At 38.7% G+C, this 20,902-nt stretch overlaps 1 protein-coding gene across 5 annotated transcripts in view; it reads right to left on the bottom strand.

The window, feature by feature from the left end:
• rptor (regulatory associated protein of MTOR, complex 1) overlaps positions 1-20,902 on the bottom strand; it is a 337,285-nt gene that overhangs the window by 125,538 nt on the left and 190,845 nt on the right. For all 5 annotated transcript variants that reach the window (XM_041216771.1, XM_041216772.1, XM_041216769.1 and 2 more), the window contains 3 exons: positions 6,552-6,626; positions 4,562-4,627; positions 2,371-2,562 (listed from right to left, as the gene is read on the bottom strand). In XM_041216771.1, the coding sequence (XP_041072705.1) occupies positions 2,371-2,562; positions 4,562-4,627; positions 6,552-6,626 (333 nt within the window). The remainder of the gene's footprint in view (positions 1-2,370; positions 2,563-4,561; positions 4,628-6,551; positions 6,627-20,902) is intronic.

Here is a 20,902-nt window from a genome sequence, read left to right as displayed (position 1 = left end):
CTGAAATGTCCAAGTCGGATGCAAGATTGCTCCTAATCGGGTCCCAATTGACATTTAGTATTCCAAAGGAACATCAGATTTGTACGTCAGTTTGTTGAACGTTAAAAGGAATACTGGACACAAACATGTTTTTTTTTAATCATACACACTTGTGTAAAAGTCAAGTTTCTAAGGTTAAATTTTTAGGCAAAAAGCAGGGTATCGGATTTTACTCAAGCAATAGTTTCAAAGGGTCCAATTGTTTTGCTATGGCAGAATTGCCAGGTCAGAGACTGTTCCTGCCAACCCTGCCCTCAAAGGTAGTGCAAAAGGAGCCTAAGTTGTGTAAAGAGCTTCCTCCAATCTCTAAAGGTCTTCTCCAATATCTTGAATTCTCCAGCTGCTGCACAACTATTTGTTTTCTTTGCACTGTCAACAACTTTAACTTTGATCTGGGCAGTGTATCTGCTTGATACCATGTTGCCATATTGGAGGGTGGGATTGGCAGGAACGCAGCGCCTACCAGTGAGGTGGTAGCCTTGACATCATGCATTGACATGCACAGACACAAGGAGCTGAACAGCCGCCTTCAGTGGTGTGCTACTCTATCGATGAATAGATTTGCACCAGGGAGTTTTAATTCAGGGGCGAGCAGGTGGCAAGTTCAAAGAGTTTGAACTTTCTGGCGAAAGGTCAGGGGTCACTTATACACGAGATGGACCATTAATCGAGTGTATACAGTATTTTCAAAATTTCAAAGTAAATGCCTGAACTTCAGCTTTTTTTTGGTTATGTGAAAAAAATATTCACTTATATTTTAGACTAAAGGCGTGAGCATTGACTTATTAGCAGCACCCTCGCCCTTGAGTCGGATGTCGTGAGTTCAAGCCTCCCTCGAGACGAGTACCTAACCTATGCTGACATTTCCAATGCAGTATAGTGACAATGTCACAGCACCATATCTTTCGATAAGATCTTGAACCATGACCCTGTAGAAGATCCTACAGCATTGTTCAAAGAGGAGCCTGGGAAATTCATTCCTCCACCAACATCAATACACATCAACTAGTAATTTATCTTGGTGCTGCTTGTAGGACCTTGCAGTGCACAATTTGCTGCTGTATTGCTCTACAACAGTAAATACACTTCAAAAGTACTTTGTTGGCTGTGAAGTCCTGAAGGTCATTAAAGGTAACAGATAAATGCAAGTTTGTTCCTTCTTACCACCAATGGAATCTACAACTTGCCTCAGCATCCCAAAAGACCAAAAAACTTTGTGATTCTTCCTGGACAGTGAACTTGTGTGCATGAAATTGTATTGGCTGTGATCCCACCAAGAGATGAATTATCTTGACAACATTCTACAGGCCCACAAATAGATAGAATAGCCACTTGGACAAGATGTCAAAGGATAACTGCCATCTGTGAAAACTATAGTCCATCACAAATTAGTGGCACAGAAAAGATGGTGGAAAGAAATGCTCCAAATTGCATTATGTCATAGAACACTGGTGACATATCAAACATCTGGTGCCACATTCTCTCACTTAATTTTAATCCAGAGGAAAGCATCTGATTTACTGTGACATCACTGATTTATACAGCTTTAGGGCAAGAATTGCAAAATACATTAGAGTGCTAATGAAAAGCCCACTTGTTAAACTGTCAAAAGATAGTAAATCTTCATTCAGTATATCCTTGAGGGATTTCCTAAGGGATTATGTTACGTTATGTTGTGAATCAGCACAGCTGTTTCCATTGCTACAGTATAAATAATGCACTGAAGAGCACGGTATTTCACTGACTTTCCATTTTGGATCCAATCTAATGCAAGCAAAAGCTTACACCTTGTTCAATTGCAGCAGGTAATAGTTTAATAGTTATCTGTTACCAGCTACACAGAGGCTTCATTTCACAACTGTCTGTATACTGCACAGTGAAAAATTGCAGTTATAGGTACAAGGGTGATCAGATTTGATAAACATGAATTGATTCACATCAGGCTTATCATGAATATAGTCACACACAAAAAAAGAATTAATGAAAAGTTCAGCAAAGGTTATCTTTCTGAGCAAGTAAGAAACAAATAGCCATTGAGTTGTATCTGTTGCCAATAAGTCCCAACCATGCAACAGTATCTTCAAATTTCAGTTTGGAACTAAAATGGAACCATATGCACACCTAACAGCATGCAATTTGGGTTGAAACGATTCGTCATATTTATCCCAAATTATGATACAATGAAATATATTATAAGAGCTGGCAACAAAATGAAAACAAAAAGATACAAATTATAAGGATCTGGGCACTGGCAAAGTGTCTCACTTGCTCCAATTCTCTGTTGTTGTGAATTAACATATTGCAAGAAATAACAGGTCTAAGACAGTTTACCTCAGGTATGGGATCAGAGAGAAGACTGTACAACTTCTCATGCGCAATGTCTCTTACACCACACCAGCGAGCAGCATCAAAGTTCTGCCAGATGCGCCCCAAGCAAATAGCTACCCACTGTCGCAGTAAAGGATGGGGATCGTTCAGCTGCTCCAAGCAGATTGCGATCAGATTTCCCTGTAAACAGGCTTCCTACAAAAAAAATGGCAAAGATAGGCTTAGATGGTTATGCGTAGAACACTACATGCTCATTTATAATGGTCATGGGAACTTTAGGTTTTCCATGTGGGCAGTTTTCACTTAGAAATCTCAAACTTGTTATGGCCAAAGACCAACAAAACTAACTAAAGTATTGACGGGACTACTGAGATGCGAGATGTAGCAAACCTACAATCAACCCCCTTGAATTTTGTGCTGTCAGCATAAATCTGCACTAGCTGAGTTTTGAAAACATCAAATCATTTGATTTTATACACAACATTCACATCAATTAAAAATTGTTTTCTGTGATACTCATCTGCCACCATATTTCTCTGTCATGCAGCACAGAGCCCATGGAAGCCTCATTGTGTTTCATCTCAAATACAGATGGTGTGACTAGGGCCAAGTGACAGCAGGGAGGCAAAGGTCAGGAGTGGCAGGTATAGTACTGACTACTTACACATTTCTGTTCCGCCACCCACCAGTTACTCTCTGGCAGGCCAATCCGTGAACACTGTGGGGAAGCACTGCTCAACTTCATTGTTGCTTGGGCACAGTGTCACATCTCAGTACTAGATTATAAACTCTGAACTGGTAACATGGCTCTTAGAGAGAGGGTGCATGCACTCTGGTTTGGGTTGTGCACTTTTCACAGGGTCGTGGTGCTGATCTCCAGTGTCCAGAGTTTCAGGAATCAAACTATGCAGCAGAATATCAAAATCTGATGCCTTAGAGAATCAAAACTCAAAAAGGAACCAAAAGAATAGTAATTTGCAATGGGAATTTGGAAAAATATTCCAACTTTTATCCAAACGAGCTGGCAGTGCAGTTTTCAGGTCTTTACAAAAAAAAATATGCTAAGGTAACTGGAAGTAAATTTAGCAACTTATAGGATAAGTAACAGGAGAACACATTTAGAAAGCTATGTGCTAACTGATGAAGCCCACATTTCAAAACTGAAGGCCACATTTATGAACTTATAGAATTGACGAGGTCCACATGCAAGAACCTCTAGGGTGATGATATCTACTGCTGGGGGGCATGGGTCTTCCTCCATCTCCTCTTCACTCAGGGGTCTCTCGCTCTCTCTTTCCATAACTTGGAGGTAGGGCACAAGCACAGATAAAGGGGTGGAAACAAGCTACAGAAACACCAAGCAAAATCTCGAGAGGAAGGCTCTGGGTGGTGAAGAGGGACTGGGGTACTAAATTCCTTTGGTTGTGCATTGGTGCTCTGGCTATTTGTGGTTCCAAACTATGGTCAGCTTAGACATGTGGATGAAGCAGACAAACTTATTCCTACTTGTACTTCAGTAAAGAGCAAATGAAGTCATTGCATATGGTGCCTTTGAGATCAAGGGGAGAAGAATGCAATAGCTTCTGAGAGTGTCTCTACTAGAAATTCAGCGGATCCTTGAAATGGTAGATACTGTCAGACATGTTTAACACAAATTTTACCTTGATGTACACATGGGGCAGGATACACTTGACATGGGGGTAAAGAGGATTGCATCCAGGGTCCAGAAAATTAATAGGCAGAATGCATTATGCTGTGGAAAGGTTCAGGGAAATTGTGGCAGCCAAATGTGAAGTAAAATGATGTGGTTAATGGGGTTTCTTATTTGATAAATTGAGAGATTTTTTGCAGGTTAGCAAAAAACTGTCAAGAATTCCACATCTTGTTTTTCTTTAAAAAGTTTACACAATTTGACAGAGGAGAGACTTCAAATTAGAAGAAATCTCTCCCCCAAAATGATTGGCAAATAACTAAAATGTAGCAAAGGTAGATCACCAACTGAAAAGGAAAACACTTAGCTAATTTTCTCCTCATTGGTTACTAGTTAATTTTCTCCTCATTGGTTACTAGCTAATTTTCTCCTCATTGGTTACTAGCTAATTTTCTCCTCATTGGTTAATAGCTACTATGATATATATTTAATGAATACATAAAATGTTACACATAGCAGATAAAAATATTAAATGCTCCTTACCTGTCCTGTATTATAGCTATTGACAATGACAGCTAAAATAAAAGCCGCCATCGTTCTGTGTTCAGCCTGGACAAAACGAAAACCTGAAATTAGCATAGCTACATAAAACAGCAATGGGGAAATTCAGAACAGCATATGCAAAGCTTGTGTAAGAAGATAAGAGATAGGAGTAGGTTACTTGGAGCTTCGTGCTTGCTTTGCCATTCATTGTGATCATGGCTGATCTTCTACCCCAACTCCATCTCTCCGAACAATCCTCATATTCCTTAATTCCCTTAGTGACAAAATATTTAATTATCTCTGTCTTGAATACAATGGCTGAGCATCCACAGCTCTCTGGGGTAAAGATCCACACAGTCCTTTGAGAGAAGACATTTCTTTTGACCTCATTCCTAAATGACCAAATACTTATTCAAAGGCTGTGACTCCTAGACTCCCCAGAAGAGCCATCTTCCCAGGATCTGCCTACAAATCGTATTTCCTGTTACCTTTTTAATCATACTTGCCTCCCATTTTAAAACCCTGCGCCCAGATTTATACCAGGAATTGCTTATGCACACCTGTCATGCTGTAGTTACACCATTCTGCAAGCTGCAGCATTGTAGCACCTCAGTAGCTTCAACCAACTCTGCTTCCCAAACTGCCATATATTCAGCTGTTTAACTATCGATAATATTAAGGTACCAATCTTGGCCCAACTATAGCACACTCACCTCTGTGATGCTTTGGGTTACACCGAAATATAGGCTAGGGATAGGAGTAGGCCATTCAGCTCTTCAAACATGTTCTGCTATTCAATTAAATCATGGCTGATGCGTGCCTCAACTCCATTTATCTGCCTTTGTTCTGTAGCCCTTGGTACTTCTACCGAACAAAAATCTTTAAATCTCAGTCTTAAAAAAATTTAGTTGTCTCAGCATCCAGAGTCTTTTGGGGATTTCCAGAATTCCACCACCTTGTGTATAAAAAAAACTTCCTCATTTTGCTGCTAAGTGGCCTAGCTCCAATTTGGAGATTGTACCTCCTTAGATCCTTTGTATATATATTCTATTGAATCACTATCATTTTTAAACACCTCTATTCAATCACCCCTCAGCCTTCTAAACTCAAGAGAATAACAAACCAAATTGATGCAACCTATCCTCCTAATTTAACCCTTTGAGCTAAAGTGACCATTTTAGCACATTTGTGATTTATGTATATGGACACCCAAATCCCTTTGCTTCCCTCCAGCTCATCTCTCACAATTAAGATGATATTCAAATTCGCTTTTCTCGGGTCCGAGGTGGATGATCTCACACTTTATCAGAGTTTTGTCCAAATCCCATTCCAGAAACTCAGCACATAATCTAGACTGACATCCCAATGCAGTGATGAGGGAGTGCTGCACTGTCAGAGGGACTGGTTTTTGAATGAAACATTAAACCGAATCCTACTCCACCCTCTGAGGCAAATGTAAAGGATCTTACGGCACAACTGGAAAAAGAGCTGGGATTTCTCCCAGTGTCTTGTCCAACATTTATCCCTCAGTTAATGCACCAAAATAGATTCTCTGGTTATTTCTCTTATGGTTGTTTCGTTTATTGGACCTTGTTTTGCACAATTTGGATACCACTTGCACTTATGTAACTGACTGTATTTCAAAAGTGATCCATTGGCTGTGAAGACCTTTAGGACCACCATGGAACAATGAAAGGCGCTATACAAATGCAATCTCTCTTTTACGACTACTCCTGATTTACAATTATTCAAATACATATTTGACTGCTAATTTACATTGTGGTTTTTTTCAGCAAATCACAATTTGTTTGTCCTATGGAGTTACTGCTTCGAATATGGCTTAAGGCCACATGTTTAGTCTGATGTGTATCGTGCAACAATACACAATACCCGAAAACTTAAGTAGAAAGCTTCAAAGTGCTAATTCTCTCGAGAAAGCTCAATTTTAAAAAAGAATGTATTGTTTTCTAATATACAGAAAATAACTCACCGGCATGTATGGGTCTGCCAGAACAGAAAGGAAATACTTGTGACCATTGTCTTTCACCAAGTCAGCCTGGCAAGACTGAAAAATTAAAAATAGTAATTTTATTATTAGGTCTAGACACAAAACAATTCTAGCTTGATAAAGCTATTGTTTAATTATAACTGTAAATAATTATCGAGTTCTCCCCTATGTTATGGGGGTGCCATGCACAGACTATTTAACAGCCTTCTACCTGAGTGAAAAGCCTGCTCCCACAAATGTTGGGAGAGAGAGAAAAGCATGACTGTTTGTTTTGAAAGGCTATTAGTGCTCATGATTTGCTTATTATAATTGATACCAATGTAAGTTTGTCAAGTCATAGGATGCTCATAATAAATTCCCTGATCATTATGAATGACCTATATAGTTAACTGTAACAAAATAACCAGTGAAAGAACAATTATGTTTCATGAAGTTATAAGGCACATTGGGTAATATTTATCTTGACAATAACTCCAAACTACTTAGAGTTATTTCCTCAGAATTTTAGGTTATTCGCTTATAGCTATCGTGCACTGGAATATAATAAGGTTCAAGCCACAGTCAAAATGGACATAGTGAATAGCGTAACTCATTTAAGCTACAATGTTGAATTTTTATGTGATTAAAGGTGCTGAATCAGAGAAATCACTTTCAACTCCCTATGGGTTCCCACATCACTGGATGCACATTTTTCATGTTCTTGAACTTCATTACTTATTTAATGAAAAGTAGCACAAAATGTTTAAAATATGAAGCTGAGGAATGGAGGCACAAGAGCTTTCCTTTTAATTTGCAAAGGTTCCTATTATTGTACATTGAAAAAGACTAACAAAACCAGAGGGCAATAACCACAATGTAAAATACAGTTAGATGTTCTCTGACGATGTATTTATTTTTCCTTAACACTTAAGGAAATAACTACACTAATTAGCATTGATAGATGAATTAACTCACATAGCGACTCTGTTTGTGCTCATTACATTATCTTACCATTTCATAAAATTTAATTAAAAAAATGCTTAAGTCCAAAAATCAGAGATTGCCAATGATGAAAAAATTAAGTTTAAGTGTCAACAGTTTCAATTTATGTTTGCTGTGCGAATGACCAGGTGTTCAAGGGCGTAAATCATATTTATACAGAATGTGCCATAAACCTGCAGGCCTGCCTAATGCTTATAACATGTAGGTTAATAATTAGCATAAAATGCATAAACAATTTATATTTACATAATGCCTATAATCTAATGAAACATCCCAAGATGCTTCACAGGAGGATTATAAAACAAAATATGACACTGAGCCACATAAGGAGATATCAGGTCAGACGACCAAACGCTGGTCAAAGAGGAATGTTTTAAGAAGGTGTCTTAGAGGAGGAAAAAGAGTAGAGGGAGAGGAACTCCAGAGTTTGGTGTCTAGGCAACTTTGATTGGGAATGCACAAGAGGCCAGAATTAGAGCAGCACAGTCATCTGAGGATGGTGGGGATGGAGGAGATCACATAGTTTGGGAGGGGCAAAGGCCATGGAAGGACTTGAAAACAAGAGTGAGAACTTTAAAATCACGACGTTGCTTGATGGGGAGCCTTGTAGGTCAGTGAGCTCAGGGTTGATAGGGGAATGGGATTTGCTGCGAGCCAAGACACAGGCAATAGAGCTTTGGATGACCTCAAGTGTATGGAGGGTGGCATGTCGGAAACCAGCCAGGAGTGCATTGGAATATTCAACTCTAGAAGTAACAAAAACATGAATAAGGGTTTCAGCAGCTATTGAGCTGAGACAGGGGCAAAGGCGAGCAATGTTACAGAGGTGGACATAGGCGGTCTTAGAGATAACACAAACATGAGATCAGAAGCTCATCTCAGGCTCAAGTATGACACCAAGGCTTCTGAACATGCTGGCTTAATCTCAGACTGTTGCCAGGGAGAAGGATGGAATCAGTAGTGAGGGAACAGAGTTTGGAGCAGGGACTGAAAACAATGGCTTCGATCTTCCCAATGTTTAATTGGAGGAAATTTCTATTCATCCGGTACCAGATATCGGATGAGCAGTCTGATGTTTTAGCAAAAGCGCAGTCGTCGAGGGAGGTGGTGGAGATGGAACTGGGTACCATCAGTATCCATGTGAAAACTAATGCCATGCCCTCGGATGATGTTGCCAAGCAAAACAACTGAAAACTCTTAGCTCTCTTTTACCAGCTAAAACTATTAAACACTGGCCATCTTTCCCTTTATTCAAAGAACCAAATAAAGAAGAACTCAACAAACTGCTACTACCTAAATGGTACAAAGCAACGATGCCTGAAACCAAGATGATTTACAGGTCAGAACGTTGCTAAACCTTACAGGGACAAAGATCAGATCTGAGCAGTCTAGATCAGTTAGTGTTTTTAGAGAAGAAATAATTCAGATCTTATGCAAAAATTGTCCTTACCATCTGGTGTGAACCACATTTCAAAAATTTTATCAAACTTGGATAACATTACAATTCAAATCAACAATTAAATTACATTTAATATTTATTTCTCTTGTTTTCCATTTTCAAAATCCAATTTTGGAAAGGACGACTGCAGGAGGAGGTGGTGCTAAAAGCTGCACATTTAAGGTTATTGTCAAACAAGGGCAGGATTAGTTTACACAAGTTCAAAATTTCCTCAAAGTAAGTGTCAAGGCCAAACGGCCTTCGCCTGCTCCTAGTTTCTATGTTTACTACGGCTGCAATTTTGTTTGTACTTTGACACATTTTCTCTATCATTAACTCTTTAATCTTCTTGCCCTCCAACCCCCAGAAAAGCAAAAACTCTTGGAAGAATACAGTAAGACAGTTAGGATCATCCTTTATATGCCAGCTTGTGCGTTTGCTTCATTCTGTAGGCCCAATTCTTCATGAATGGGTTTTTACAGAGAGTCTTCCTCCCACACTTCTCCAAGATACGGTTCATCTGTTAATTCAAAGTAACCCTTAGTGGTAAAAATTCTCAATCTGGAGAAAGTGAAGTCATACTCTGGAAAGCTTGAGACTCGGATAGATTTACTTTTTTCAGCTAAATGCTGATGATTGACTTGCAAAGGTAGAGTAGGGTTTCATGATATCCTTAATGGAAACACTTAAATAGGTTTAAAAACTTCATATGACTTGAATTAGAAAGTTGTTTTTAATTCATTTACGGGATGTGGGCGTTGTTGGCTAGGCCAGCAGTAATTGCCCATTCCTAATTGCCCTTAAAAGATGAGATGAGAATGGACTTGGATTTGAACACTAGGGGCTCCGCTCAGAGTGCCCAATGACATGGATGACCTGGATTTCCAACCCACCCAAAGTCAGGACTCAATAGTCCATCCCGCATCCATGCTTGATGCTGGCTAATAATAAGGGCCTTGTTGTTGAAGCAGGCAAATAGCCTTTAACAATGGTACTTAGTAGCAGCTGGTAGTGGCAGGAGTCCTAAATGGAAGGCACGAAATCTGGACATGAAGGCTCAGCAGGAGTTCTCCATCTAATCTGTTGCATATTAAATTATGCTGTGCCCAAATTTACACCCACTTATCATTCCTCGTGTCGAAAGTCATCTGAGCTCAATATGGCGGCTCCACAAAAGGCTAAAGAGCCATACACGTAAATTTCCTGCAAGTACAGTGCTTTAAAATGGATATAAAATTACACCTAAAATTTTTAAATACAACAGAAAACAGCATAATTTTTCAGATGTTTCATTGTGATTTTCTAAAAAGAGGCCTGCACTGTACTTTCTGTTTCTATGGGCAAATTTTTATAGCTTCAGTATGAATCATATTAAAAATGTAAACACTTCCATAAGTGCAACTTTTTAAACCATGCTTTCCCATCTAATGTGCACCAATGATGACTCAATGACTTGAAATGTTAATATTTAAAGGAGGAACTAGTGGCACGAGCTCCATGTTTTCCTCGGGCCCCAATAGTAGATGTAGAATTTTAAGTTCTGGTGTTCGGTTTTTAAATTGGTTAGAAATTTAAGAATAAATTGATACCAGCAAAATGGACATTACTGCCTCATTACGCCCCTACAGAAAACTCCGGCCCTACATTCAAAAAATGTTTTTCTCTCACTCCCGCACCGAAGAAAGCAAATATCAATCTTCCAAATCTATGACATGTTTTTGACTGTATTAGTGTGTTTAAAAAATGCTTAAATTAACAACACAGAAAACAAACAACTTCTGAGGGGAGTGTAGATATCAAAAAGCCTATTATATTAAAGATTATTTATCTCAATTACATTATAAAGGAGAATGAGAATGAAGACCAATAATATTTAATTGAACGTTTTGTACATGTACAAGGCAATTTTCCAAAGGTAATTCACAAAATATATGAAAGGGCAGGTTATTAATGTAGAAAGTAATTCCACTTTTTCTCCATGGGTACGCTGTAAAGCATTAGAAAAGTGAAGGGCCCAACATAAAGAAAAAGATTTGCATTTATGTAGTGCCTTTCACAACCTTAGGATATCTCAAGCATTGTGCAGCCAGTAAATTACTTTGGAAGTGCAGTCTCTTGAAAAGTCGGAAATGTGTGCACAGCAAGTTCCCACAAACAGTAATGCAATAAAGACCAGATAATCTGATCTTTATGTTGTTGATTAAAGAATGAATACTGAGGTAGGACATCAAATATCTCCCCTACTTATCTTGGGATCTTCTACATCCTCCTGACAGGGCAGGCAGGGCCTTGGTTTAATGGTTCATCTGAAAAACAGCACCTCCAACAGTTCAGCACTCCCTCAGTATTGCACTGGAGTGTCAGCCTAGATTTCTGTGCTCAAGTCATGCAGCGGAACTTGGAACCCACAACCTTTTGACCTATAAGTGAGAGTGACAGATACGAATACAGGATGCAAGAAACCACTTGCAACCTATAGCTTAAAATAAAAGCAAAATACTGCAGATGCTGGAAATCTGAAACAAAAATAGAAAATGCTGAAAAAACCCAGCAGGTCTAGCAGCATTTGTGGTGAGAAAAACAGAGTTAACATTTCGAGTCTGTATGACCCTTCTTCAGACCCTATAGCAACCTATAGCTTATTAGGTCAGCAAAGTAATATACAAGTGCTGTTCAGCAGTATTAGTGAAAAGTGCGAACAATATTGTCAGACAGCAGGGGCACAGAGCCTTAGCTCAAAAAGAGAAAGGGCAAGGTGCAGTTCTCCTTTAGAAATAGACCATAAGACTGCTTAGAGACATGTCACTTATTTTGTTCAATCAATTTGAATCATATATCTTTATCTAAGTAGTTTTATCTAAGCAACTTTTGCATTTGTAATACCATTTCAATGCAAAGTAGTTTTCAATGTAGATCAATGTGAAAAGTGAAAGGATAACTCAGGTGTGATCTCAAGCCAATTATCAAGTTCACTGAAGCCAAATGATGAAAGGCTTTGTCTGAGTATCACACCACTTTGAACTTGAGTCAGGGTGTTGCAAAACTTAATTTTAAATGTGTATAGGTGATCTATTACATTTTGGAAATTTGTACTTTTTAAAATTTAAATAAGAAAGCTGAAGCTGCTGCTCCCCATCTCAATATTTTTATAAATTAGCTGCTGGGGAGTGGTAAGCATGCATTAACTGGGCTCCAATGCTACCACCACACAAACGCATTGCAGCGGGAGATACCAGCTTCAAATTAGTAACTGCAGCTGAAGTGAACCAAGGGCATGACTTATTGACACCAGCCTGAACCAAATATAAAAAATACTTGCATCATCCAAATCCAAGTCACGGCCTAATGCATTATTTAAATAGTACTAAGAAATTTCTGCTGTCTGTAGAAAAAAAATGACAAAACAACTCTACTTGCTCTTCTGGCATCAATCAGAATTCTCAGTCTTAATTCAAATACATTTTAAAAGGCATCAGGCTTTTAACATAAAATGAGCTGCTTTGCTTAAAATACAAGGACGTTTTAGTCATCGACATTGCCGTCTCCAACCTCTTTCCCCCTGGAGACAGGTGCTGGCAATATGTAATCTTTAAAATATATTGCGTTCATTTTCTAAGTATTGTAGAAAAGCCTGGAAGAAAACTAAATTCAAGTCTAATGCCATTTTCCCATTTTCCTGCCCTTAATCCTGCCCCAGTGAAAAGGCATTGCACACTGCCCCCCAAGTGGCCAGGAATGCTGGTATCTGATCAGCTAAGAGACATACAAATGCGGCCTGGGTCAACTTTTTAAAAAATATTCTCTTTGCCTTTCTGTAAACAATTAGTTTACATCTGTTTTCCACCTCCTCTGAAACTCTGCTGAGACCAGGAATTGTGTGTGAAGAACTGCAGAAGCAAACTACTGCTCTTCCACTCCAGGGAATAGCAGAGGCAGTTTGCCAACAGCATGCTGTGACAATTTGGGGAGTGCAGCAGCATGCTTGTTGGGGAAACCATCTGGAGTTTATTCAGTGCAACTTTAATAAAGATACAAAGCTTCAAAATGGAAAAGTTGTTCATTCCCTCAATAGATCTCTGTATAGATATTAACAGTCGATGTTAAATATTCATTTGTTGGCACGTGGTTTATAGCATTTCCTAAAGATAATATTAGTTCCACTGTAACAGACTGCACAAGCCAGTGATTCTAGCTGCAAATTAATAGTTGGGAACCTGAATTTATATCAGAGCATCAGTTTTTCACAGTGTGACTGGAATTACATGAGTCCTATAAAGCTATTCCCTTCTCAAATTGGTTACAATAAAATTCCTCATTCGGAAACCAAGTGGAAAGTGCTACATCAAAGGTCGCTGTGACAATTTACATAAATTCTGCCTTCCATGACAAATTGAAATATATTGATCTTACTTTAGTGCATCTTTTGACATGTAGACCAATCGCATTACAAATGAACATACAAATATAGCATTTTGATATCACAAACAGGTATTTCTAGGCCAGAAAGTATTTTTCATTTTAGTAATTAATTGCATTTGGCACAATAACTTCCACTGCATAAAGTTAGCAGTCTGCTGTTTTGGTTTATATCCAATGTGACAGGTTTTTATTGATCTGGACCTACATGCATGCCACACATGCAAGGTTTTGGTTAATCATGCATTTTGTGGTAATTTAAATTATATTGTCCAGCCTAAGGTACTGATAGAGTCGGATGAAACCTTGAACTCTAATCTACTGTAATCATTGACATATAAAAGAAAGAGGACAACTGCTTCAGCATGATTTTCACATGGCCAGTCAATATCGAAAATATTACACAAAAAACCCGGCTATTGCCAGGTCACAGCAGTTTATGTTCTTGAGAAAATTGTGTTAAAAACCTTTGAAAGAAAAATAAGTGTAAAAGTGTCATAATTTGTTAATCCTAAAAAAAGAAATATCTCTAATGACCAGCTCTGTTATCACAGCATGCCTAGTAAATTATTCTAGCTCATTTAAAATGCTTTTTAAATTGATTTTGATGTGCTATTCCATGCTGCTCTCAAAAGTAAAATCCACAGTACTTTCTAATGAAGTGCAGCAAAAATAGCAGTGACACACAATGTGGATACACAACAAAAATACGCACACAGATGTTAGATTACACTCTCTCGTTAACAATTTTAATAAATTGACTAGATTATTATACAATATAACAGGATGAAGAATCATAGAAATACCATCTTACTTGCTGAAGTTTTATCCTGATTGATATAGCAGACACTAGATCTGTGCAGTCAAATCACACAACAAACTGATATAGCACTGCATCATTTTGATTTGAACTGCAGTAATATTACATTTTATTTCACTGCTTGTTACCAAAAACATTAAATGAAGATAATTATTTACCAAATTAATATTCGTGAGTGAAATAAAGCTTGTACTGATGTTAATTCATTAATAATGTGTGTGCTTTACTCTAGTAGGTAGATTACTATGGATAAAATCAAAGTTAACAAATTCACAATTGTTAATCTAGTCGTTTGGTCGTACAGAACTTGAGTATTGCTGAAAAAAGACATTTTGTCAAAGCTTTACACCTTGCACTCATCAGGACAATCGCAAGAATACCAATGTCAGGGGAAGCAACAACTTTATACTGTATGAGAAGAGAATGCGGATTGGTTAGCAAGTGGACTCTGATTGGTAGAGACGTTGCCAAGAAGAATACACCAGTTAATGGTAACTGACAGTTAACTGCCAAACATTGTTTGAAATTTTAAACCAGACAGCTTGACTTATTGGTCAAGGCATTGCCCGGAGAAATAAATCAACAAGTGGTTATTACTTATTTTGTTTAGCTAAAATACGAGCAATGTGTGTACATGTTCTTTCTGTCTGGAAAGAGTCCATTTACCAATGAATTAGCACTCTTTTTTCATACAATATAAGTTGTTGCTTTCCCTGACAATGTTATTCTTGTGATAAGTCTGATGAGTGTAAGATGAAAAGCTTCAACAAAATATCTTTTTTTCAGTAATTGTTAATCTTTTGGTGCAGGCATAATATGGAGCAGCTGCCAGCGTCAATATTTTCCAGTCAACCTCGCAACTGAACAAATACAAATTAAATACAGCTACCAGGCCAACTCCCTTGTAATGGGGGGTTCTGATGGGCATGAAATCATGGAATAAGAAAATAAGTTTTAGTCGCATTTGCTTTGTAGTTTGGTTAATGGAAGAAGCCCAACTTGTACAATGCACAAAGATAAACAATTGAGATTCTATTCAGTCAGTGAGCTACAATTTGATCATGCCAGTGAAATAATGCAACTTTAAAGAATCCAGTGTTTTTTTTTTTGCAATGCAGCAATCTTCATTGAACCCAATGTCAGGCTACTCAACATTGGGTGACGTAGTTTTTACAATGTTCAGTCCTGCCACAACTTCTTCCATCAGCTTTTCTCCAAAAGCTCTAAAATTCAACAATCAGCTGTCTTTTTGTGACAGTTGGGGATATCTCAATGTAATGGACTCAAAATCAGCAGGCTGCCTGACAGGTGGTTAGATGTCATCAACACATATATGAAGGCTGACGGCACATCTGCAGATGAGATCACCGAAAAGAAGCATGTGGGAGGCAGGGAGGGTGTCAAAGACCCATCACTGGGTAAATTCCAGAGATAATAATGGCGTTAAAAAAACAAATCAGTAGTTTAGAAACACCAGCTACAATCAGGTGCCTAAGGCATGAAGCCACAGAGTTGAAGAGTGGAAGAGAGGTGATGGGAGTAGGATGGCATGGTAGACTGCATCAAATGCTGCAAGAGGTCAGAGAAGTAGGGATAACACAACATGGTCACAGGTGTAGGGCATGTTATACATGACTTTGGCCAGGTTCACCTTGATACTGTGTGTAAGATGGAAGCCAAACTAAAATGATTCAAACAGGGAATTTTGAGGAAACTTGGATGAATCAGACTGGTAAGTGAGATATATCTGTTGCACAACTAAGATCACAATCTTCAATGCACTTCAAAAATTTTGCTTAAAAGATCTTTCTACAAAGATATATCGTAATAAGGAGGATTCCTTCACTCAAGGAATGTGCATGCATTCCCTGAACTTTTTGTAGAATGCATTTGCAAAGAGAAAACTTGGAAGTGGTGAGCCAAGAAAATATGAACAGGTTTCGCATCCCCCACTGCGCACAGAATAAACATGTTTATGACAGTCATACTTCAAAACCACTAAACTATAAACATTGTTGAGGAAAAATACCCAAAATGTTGTCTTTGTTGCAAAATCTCACAAATGAAGCATGTTCAAAGAAATGTTCCTTTGTTTCATTGTTTTTTTCTTCATTTCCATGGACTGCAATTTATTTAGGTCACCAAGATTATCATGGTATCTTTTCCCTGCTGAAAATTTTGAATAAGGCCTCTGATAATTAATGCTTCCTTTAATAGATCCCATCTCCCACTGACAATTATTTTCCAACAGTATCTTGGTACTCATTTCTACAGAAGGTACCTGCATAATTCATTTACCTAACCATCCAGTTGCATCTAAATTTTGCTGATCAATTCTTTTTGACTGGTGCAGCTGCATTTTCTGCATTAATAGATGTTTCCCAAAGTGTGGGCAAAATACTGCGGATGCTGGAAATCTGAAACGAAAAAAAAAAATGCTGGAAAATCTCAGCAGGTGTGACAGCATCTGTGGAGAAAGATAACGTTTCGGGTCCGTCTTACTCTTCTACAAATCCAGTAGGGGTAGGATCTGTAGAAGAGTCATATAGACTCAAAACATTACCTCTGTCTCTCCCTCCACAGATGCTGTCACACCTGCTGAGTTTTTCCAGCATTTTTCCTAAAGTGTGCCGACTTTAGAATGGCCTACTTAAAAACCAGTCATGATCCCACAGCAGGGCACTGCATTGATGGGAGGTTGTGAAAGCATTAGAGAGGGTGCAGAAAGGATTTATGAGAATGGTTCCAGGGATGAGGAACATCAGTTCCGTGGAAAGATTAGAGAAGCTGGGACTGTTTTCCTAGAGGGGAGAAGGTTGAGAGAGGATTTGATAGAGGTGTTCAAAATCAGGATGGATCTGGACACATTAGATAGGGAGAAACCGTTCCCACTGAAAGGTGAGAAACCAGAGGACACTGATTGAAGGTGGCTGGCTAGAGAACCAAAGAATTCTTGAGGAAAAACTTTTTACTGCAACAGGTCATTAGAATCTGGAATGTGCTGCCTTAGACTATGGTGGGGGCAAATTAAATCATGGCTTTCAAAATGGAATTATTGGATAATTATCTGGTTAAACAACAATGCGCAGTGCTACAGGAAAAAAGTATAGCGGGGCTAGCAGAGTTGGTTTAGCAGAGAGCCGTCAAGGACATGACAGGCTGAATGATGTTCTTTTGCGCTGTAAGCATTCTACGAACATCTGGCCATGCGTTTTTTGCCAATCTGGAAGAAGATTATAATGGGTGCATGTTTTACACAGGAAGGCTTAGTCACCAATGACATCCCAAGCAAAAATTTTAATGGGGCATGTACTATGATGGTCTAGGAGACCTAGCCAGTGATTATAGACAAATCAAACCAAACAACTGAGATAAAAACAAAAAACTGCGAATGCGGGAAATCCAAAACAAAAACAAAAATACCTGGAAAAACTCAGCAGGTCTGACAGCATCTGCGGAGAGGAACACAGTTAATGTTTCAAGTCCGTATGACTCTTCAACAGAACTAAGGAAAAGTAGAAAAGAGGTGAAATATAAGCTGGTTTAAGGTGGGGGGGGGAGAACAGGTAGAACTGGATAGAGGGCCAGTGAAAGGTGGGGATTGAGATAACCAGCAGAGAGAAAAATGGAATAAATATTTACTTTTAAAAAAGGATAAATACTCGAAGGAAAAAGATTTGCAGCACCATGGGAAAAGAGCAATGAAGTGGGACTAACTGGATAGTTCTTTCAAAGAGCCAACAGAGACATGATGGACTGAGAAGCCTTCTTTGTTGTAATCTATGATCCTATGGAAGGAAAAATGGATGCAGGAAAAATAACATGAAATGAAAAAAAAAAGGGTTTACAACAATCATGTCGAACTCTGGGAAAACCAAAAAGAATAAGATAAGAACCAGGATGTTCAAAGCATTTGGAGAAAAAAGGATTTTTCAGTTATCAGCTCGTTAGAACAAGATACTCTGATGCCCACAGATACTAAGGAAAGTCAAACAGAGCAGCTTCAGTTTAGCCAACATCATGCAGGATTCAATATCAGTCAAACAGCTGGATAGCACAGCAGGTCTGCAGTAATGATGGTGAAAAGCATGCAGAGTGGACATAATCAGCATACACGTGGAAGCTGACCTCATGCTTGCAAATGGAGTTACCCAAAAGTAGGATGTAAGTGGTGAAGAGGAATAGGCAAAGGATGCAACCTTAAGCTGATCTGGCACATTCGAATTGAGATGCCGTATCTGTGTTCCGACGTGCAAATATAGAAGTGAAGAGCAGATTGAAGTGGTCAACAGTACCGAACAATACAGAAAGATTGAGGATGACAATACGGTATTGAACAATCATAAAATGGCCTTCATTCATGATGTGAAGGTCCCTTCCGCTGTGTTTTGTCCTCCCAGTTAAGTGTACAGGCCTCCTAATAGTAACCACACGGTAGAATGGAGCATAAAGGAAGAAATAACGGGAGCTTGTCAGAAAGGCACGGCATTATTCAGGGGAGATTTTAGTCTACATATAGACTGAAAAAGTCAGAAAGGTAGAGGTAGCCTAGATAAGGAGTTCGTAGGATGTTTCTGGGATAGTTTCTAAGAGCAGCATGTTCTGGAGCCAACCAGACAGCAGGCTATACTAGACCTGGTATTATGCAACGAGATGGGAATAATTAATGATCTCATAGTGAAGGCACCCCTAGGTAGCAGCCACCATAACATGCTTGAATTTTACATTCAGTTTGAGGGAGAGGAGTGGGTCCGAGACACTGTTTTTAAACTTAAACAAGGGCCATTACAAGGGTGTAAAAGCAGAGCTGGCTAAAGTGAATTTGCAAATTAGGTTAAGGGGTGCGTCAATAGAGATGCAGTGCCAAACATTTAAAGGGATACTTCAGAAAACATAGATGCGTTCCAACGAGTAAGAACAAGTCCAAGGGACAGACACACCATCTGTGGTTAACTAGAAAGGTTAAAGATAGTATCAAACTTAAAGAAAAAGAATATAATTGTGCAAAGATAGGTGGAAGGCCAGAAGATTGCACAGAACATAAGGAGTGGCAAAGGATGACCAAAAGGTTAATAAGGAGGGAAAGACTTGAGTACGAGAGAAAGCTAGCCAGAAATATAAAAACAGATAGTATGAGTTTCTATAAATATTTTTTTTAAAAACGAGTTAACAAAGTGAGTATTGGTCCAACAGAAAGTGAGTTTGGAGAATTGATAATGGAAAATAAGGAAATGGCAGATGAATTGAACAGTTATTTTGTGTCAGTCTTCACTATAGAGAGTACAAGTAACATTCCAGAAGCAGCTATAAATCAGCAAATGGAAGGGAGAGGGGAAAACAGGAAAATTACAATCACCAGAGAAGTGGTACTGAGTAAAGTGTTGGAGCTGCGGGCTGATAAGTGCCTGGGTCCTGATGAACTTCATCCTAGGGGCTTAAAAAAAGTGACTAGTGAGATAGTTGATGCATCAGTTTTAATTTTTTGAAACTCCCTAGATTCGGGAAAGGTTCCATTAGACTGGAAGATAGCAAATGTAACTCCAGGGAGGGAGACAGAAAGCAGGAAACTACTGGCCAGTTAGCTTAACAGCTGTCGTTGGGAAAATGTTAGAAGCTATTATTAAAGAAGCTATAGCAAGGCACTTGGATAAGTTCAAGGCAATCAGGCAGAGTCAACACGATTTTGTGAAAGGGAAATCATGTTTAACCAACTTGTTGGGGTTCTTCGAGGAAGTAACATGCTGAAGATAAAGGGGAACCGGTGGATGTACTATACTTAGATTTCTAGAAGGCATTTGATCAAAGTGCCACATCAAAGGCTATTGCATAAAATAAAAGCTCATGGTATAGGGAGTAACATATTGACATGGGTAGAAGATTGGCTGGCTAATGGGAATTAGAGAGTTGGCATAAATAGGTATTTTTCAGGTTGGCAAGATGTAATGAGTGGTGTGCCACATGGATCGGTGCTGGGACCTCAACTGTTGACAATTTATACAAATGACTTGGATGAAGGGATGGATGGGATGGTTGCCAAATTTGCTGATGAGACAAAGATAAGTAAGAAAGTAATTTATGTACAGGACATAAGGAGGCTGCAAAAAGATATAAATAGGTTACGTGAGTGGGCAAAGATCTGACAAATCGAGTCGGATATGAAAAATGTGAAATTGTCCATTTTGGCAGGCAGAATAAAAGATATCTAAATGGTGAGAGATTGCAGAGCTCGGAGGTGCAAAGAGATCTGGGTGTCTTAGTGCATGAATCACAAAAGGTATGCAGGTACAGCAAGTAATTAGGAAAGCGATCAATGTTATCATTTATTGCAAGGGGAACTGAATACAAAAGTAGAGAGGTTATGCTTCAGTTACACTAGTAAGACCACAACTGGAGTACTGTGTACAGTATTAGTCATCTTATTTAAGGAGGGATGTAAATACGTTGGAAGTAGTTCAGAGAACATTTACCAGATTAATACCTGGGAGGGACAGGGTGTCTTATGACGAAAGGTTGGACAGACTAGGCTTGTAACCACTGGAGTTTAGAAGAGTAAAAGGTAACTTGATTGGAACATAAGGTCCTGAATAGTCATGACAAGGTGAATGTGGAGAGGATATTTCTTCTTGTGGGGGAATCTAGAACTAGGGGTCACTGTTTTAAAATAAGGGGTCACCCATT

This window comes from Carcharodon carcharias, chromosome 22 (assembly GCF_017639515.1).
Source record: "Carcharodon carcharias isolate sCarCar2 chromosome 22, sCarCar2.pri, whole genome shotgun sequence".
Taxonomy (NCBI): Eukaryota; Metazoa; Chordata; class Chondrichthyes; order Lamniformes; family Lamnidae; genus Carcharodon; species Carcharodon carcharias.
The sequence above is the reverse complement of the archived record's forward strand: the minus strand, read 5'-3'. Positions and strand labels throughout refer to the sequence as shown.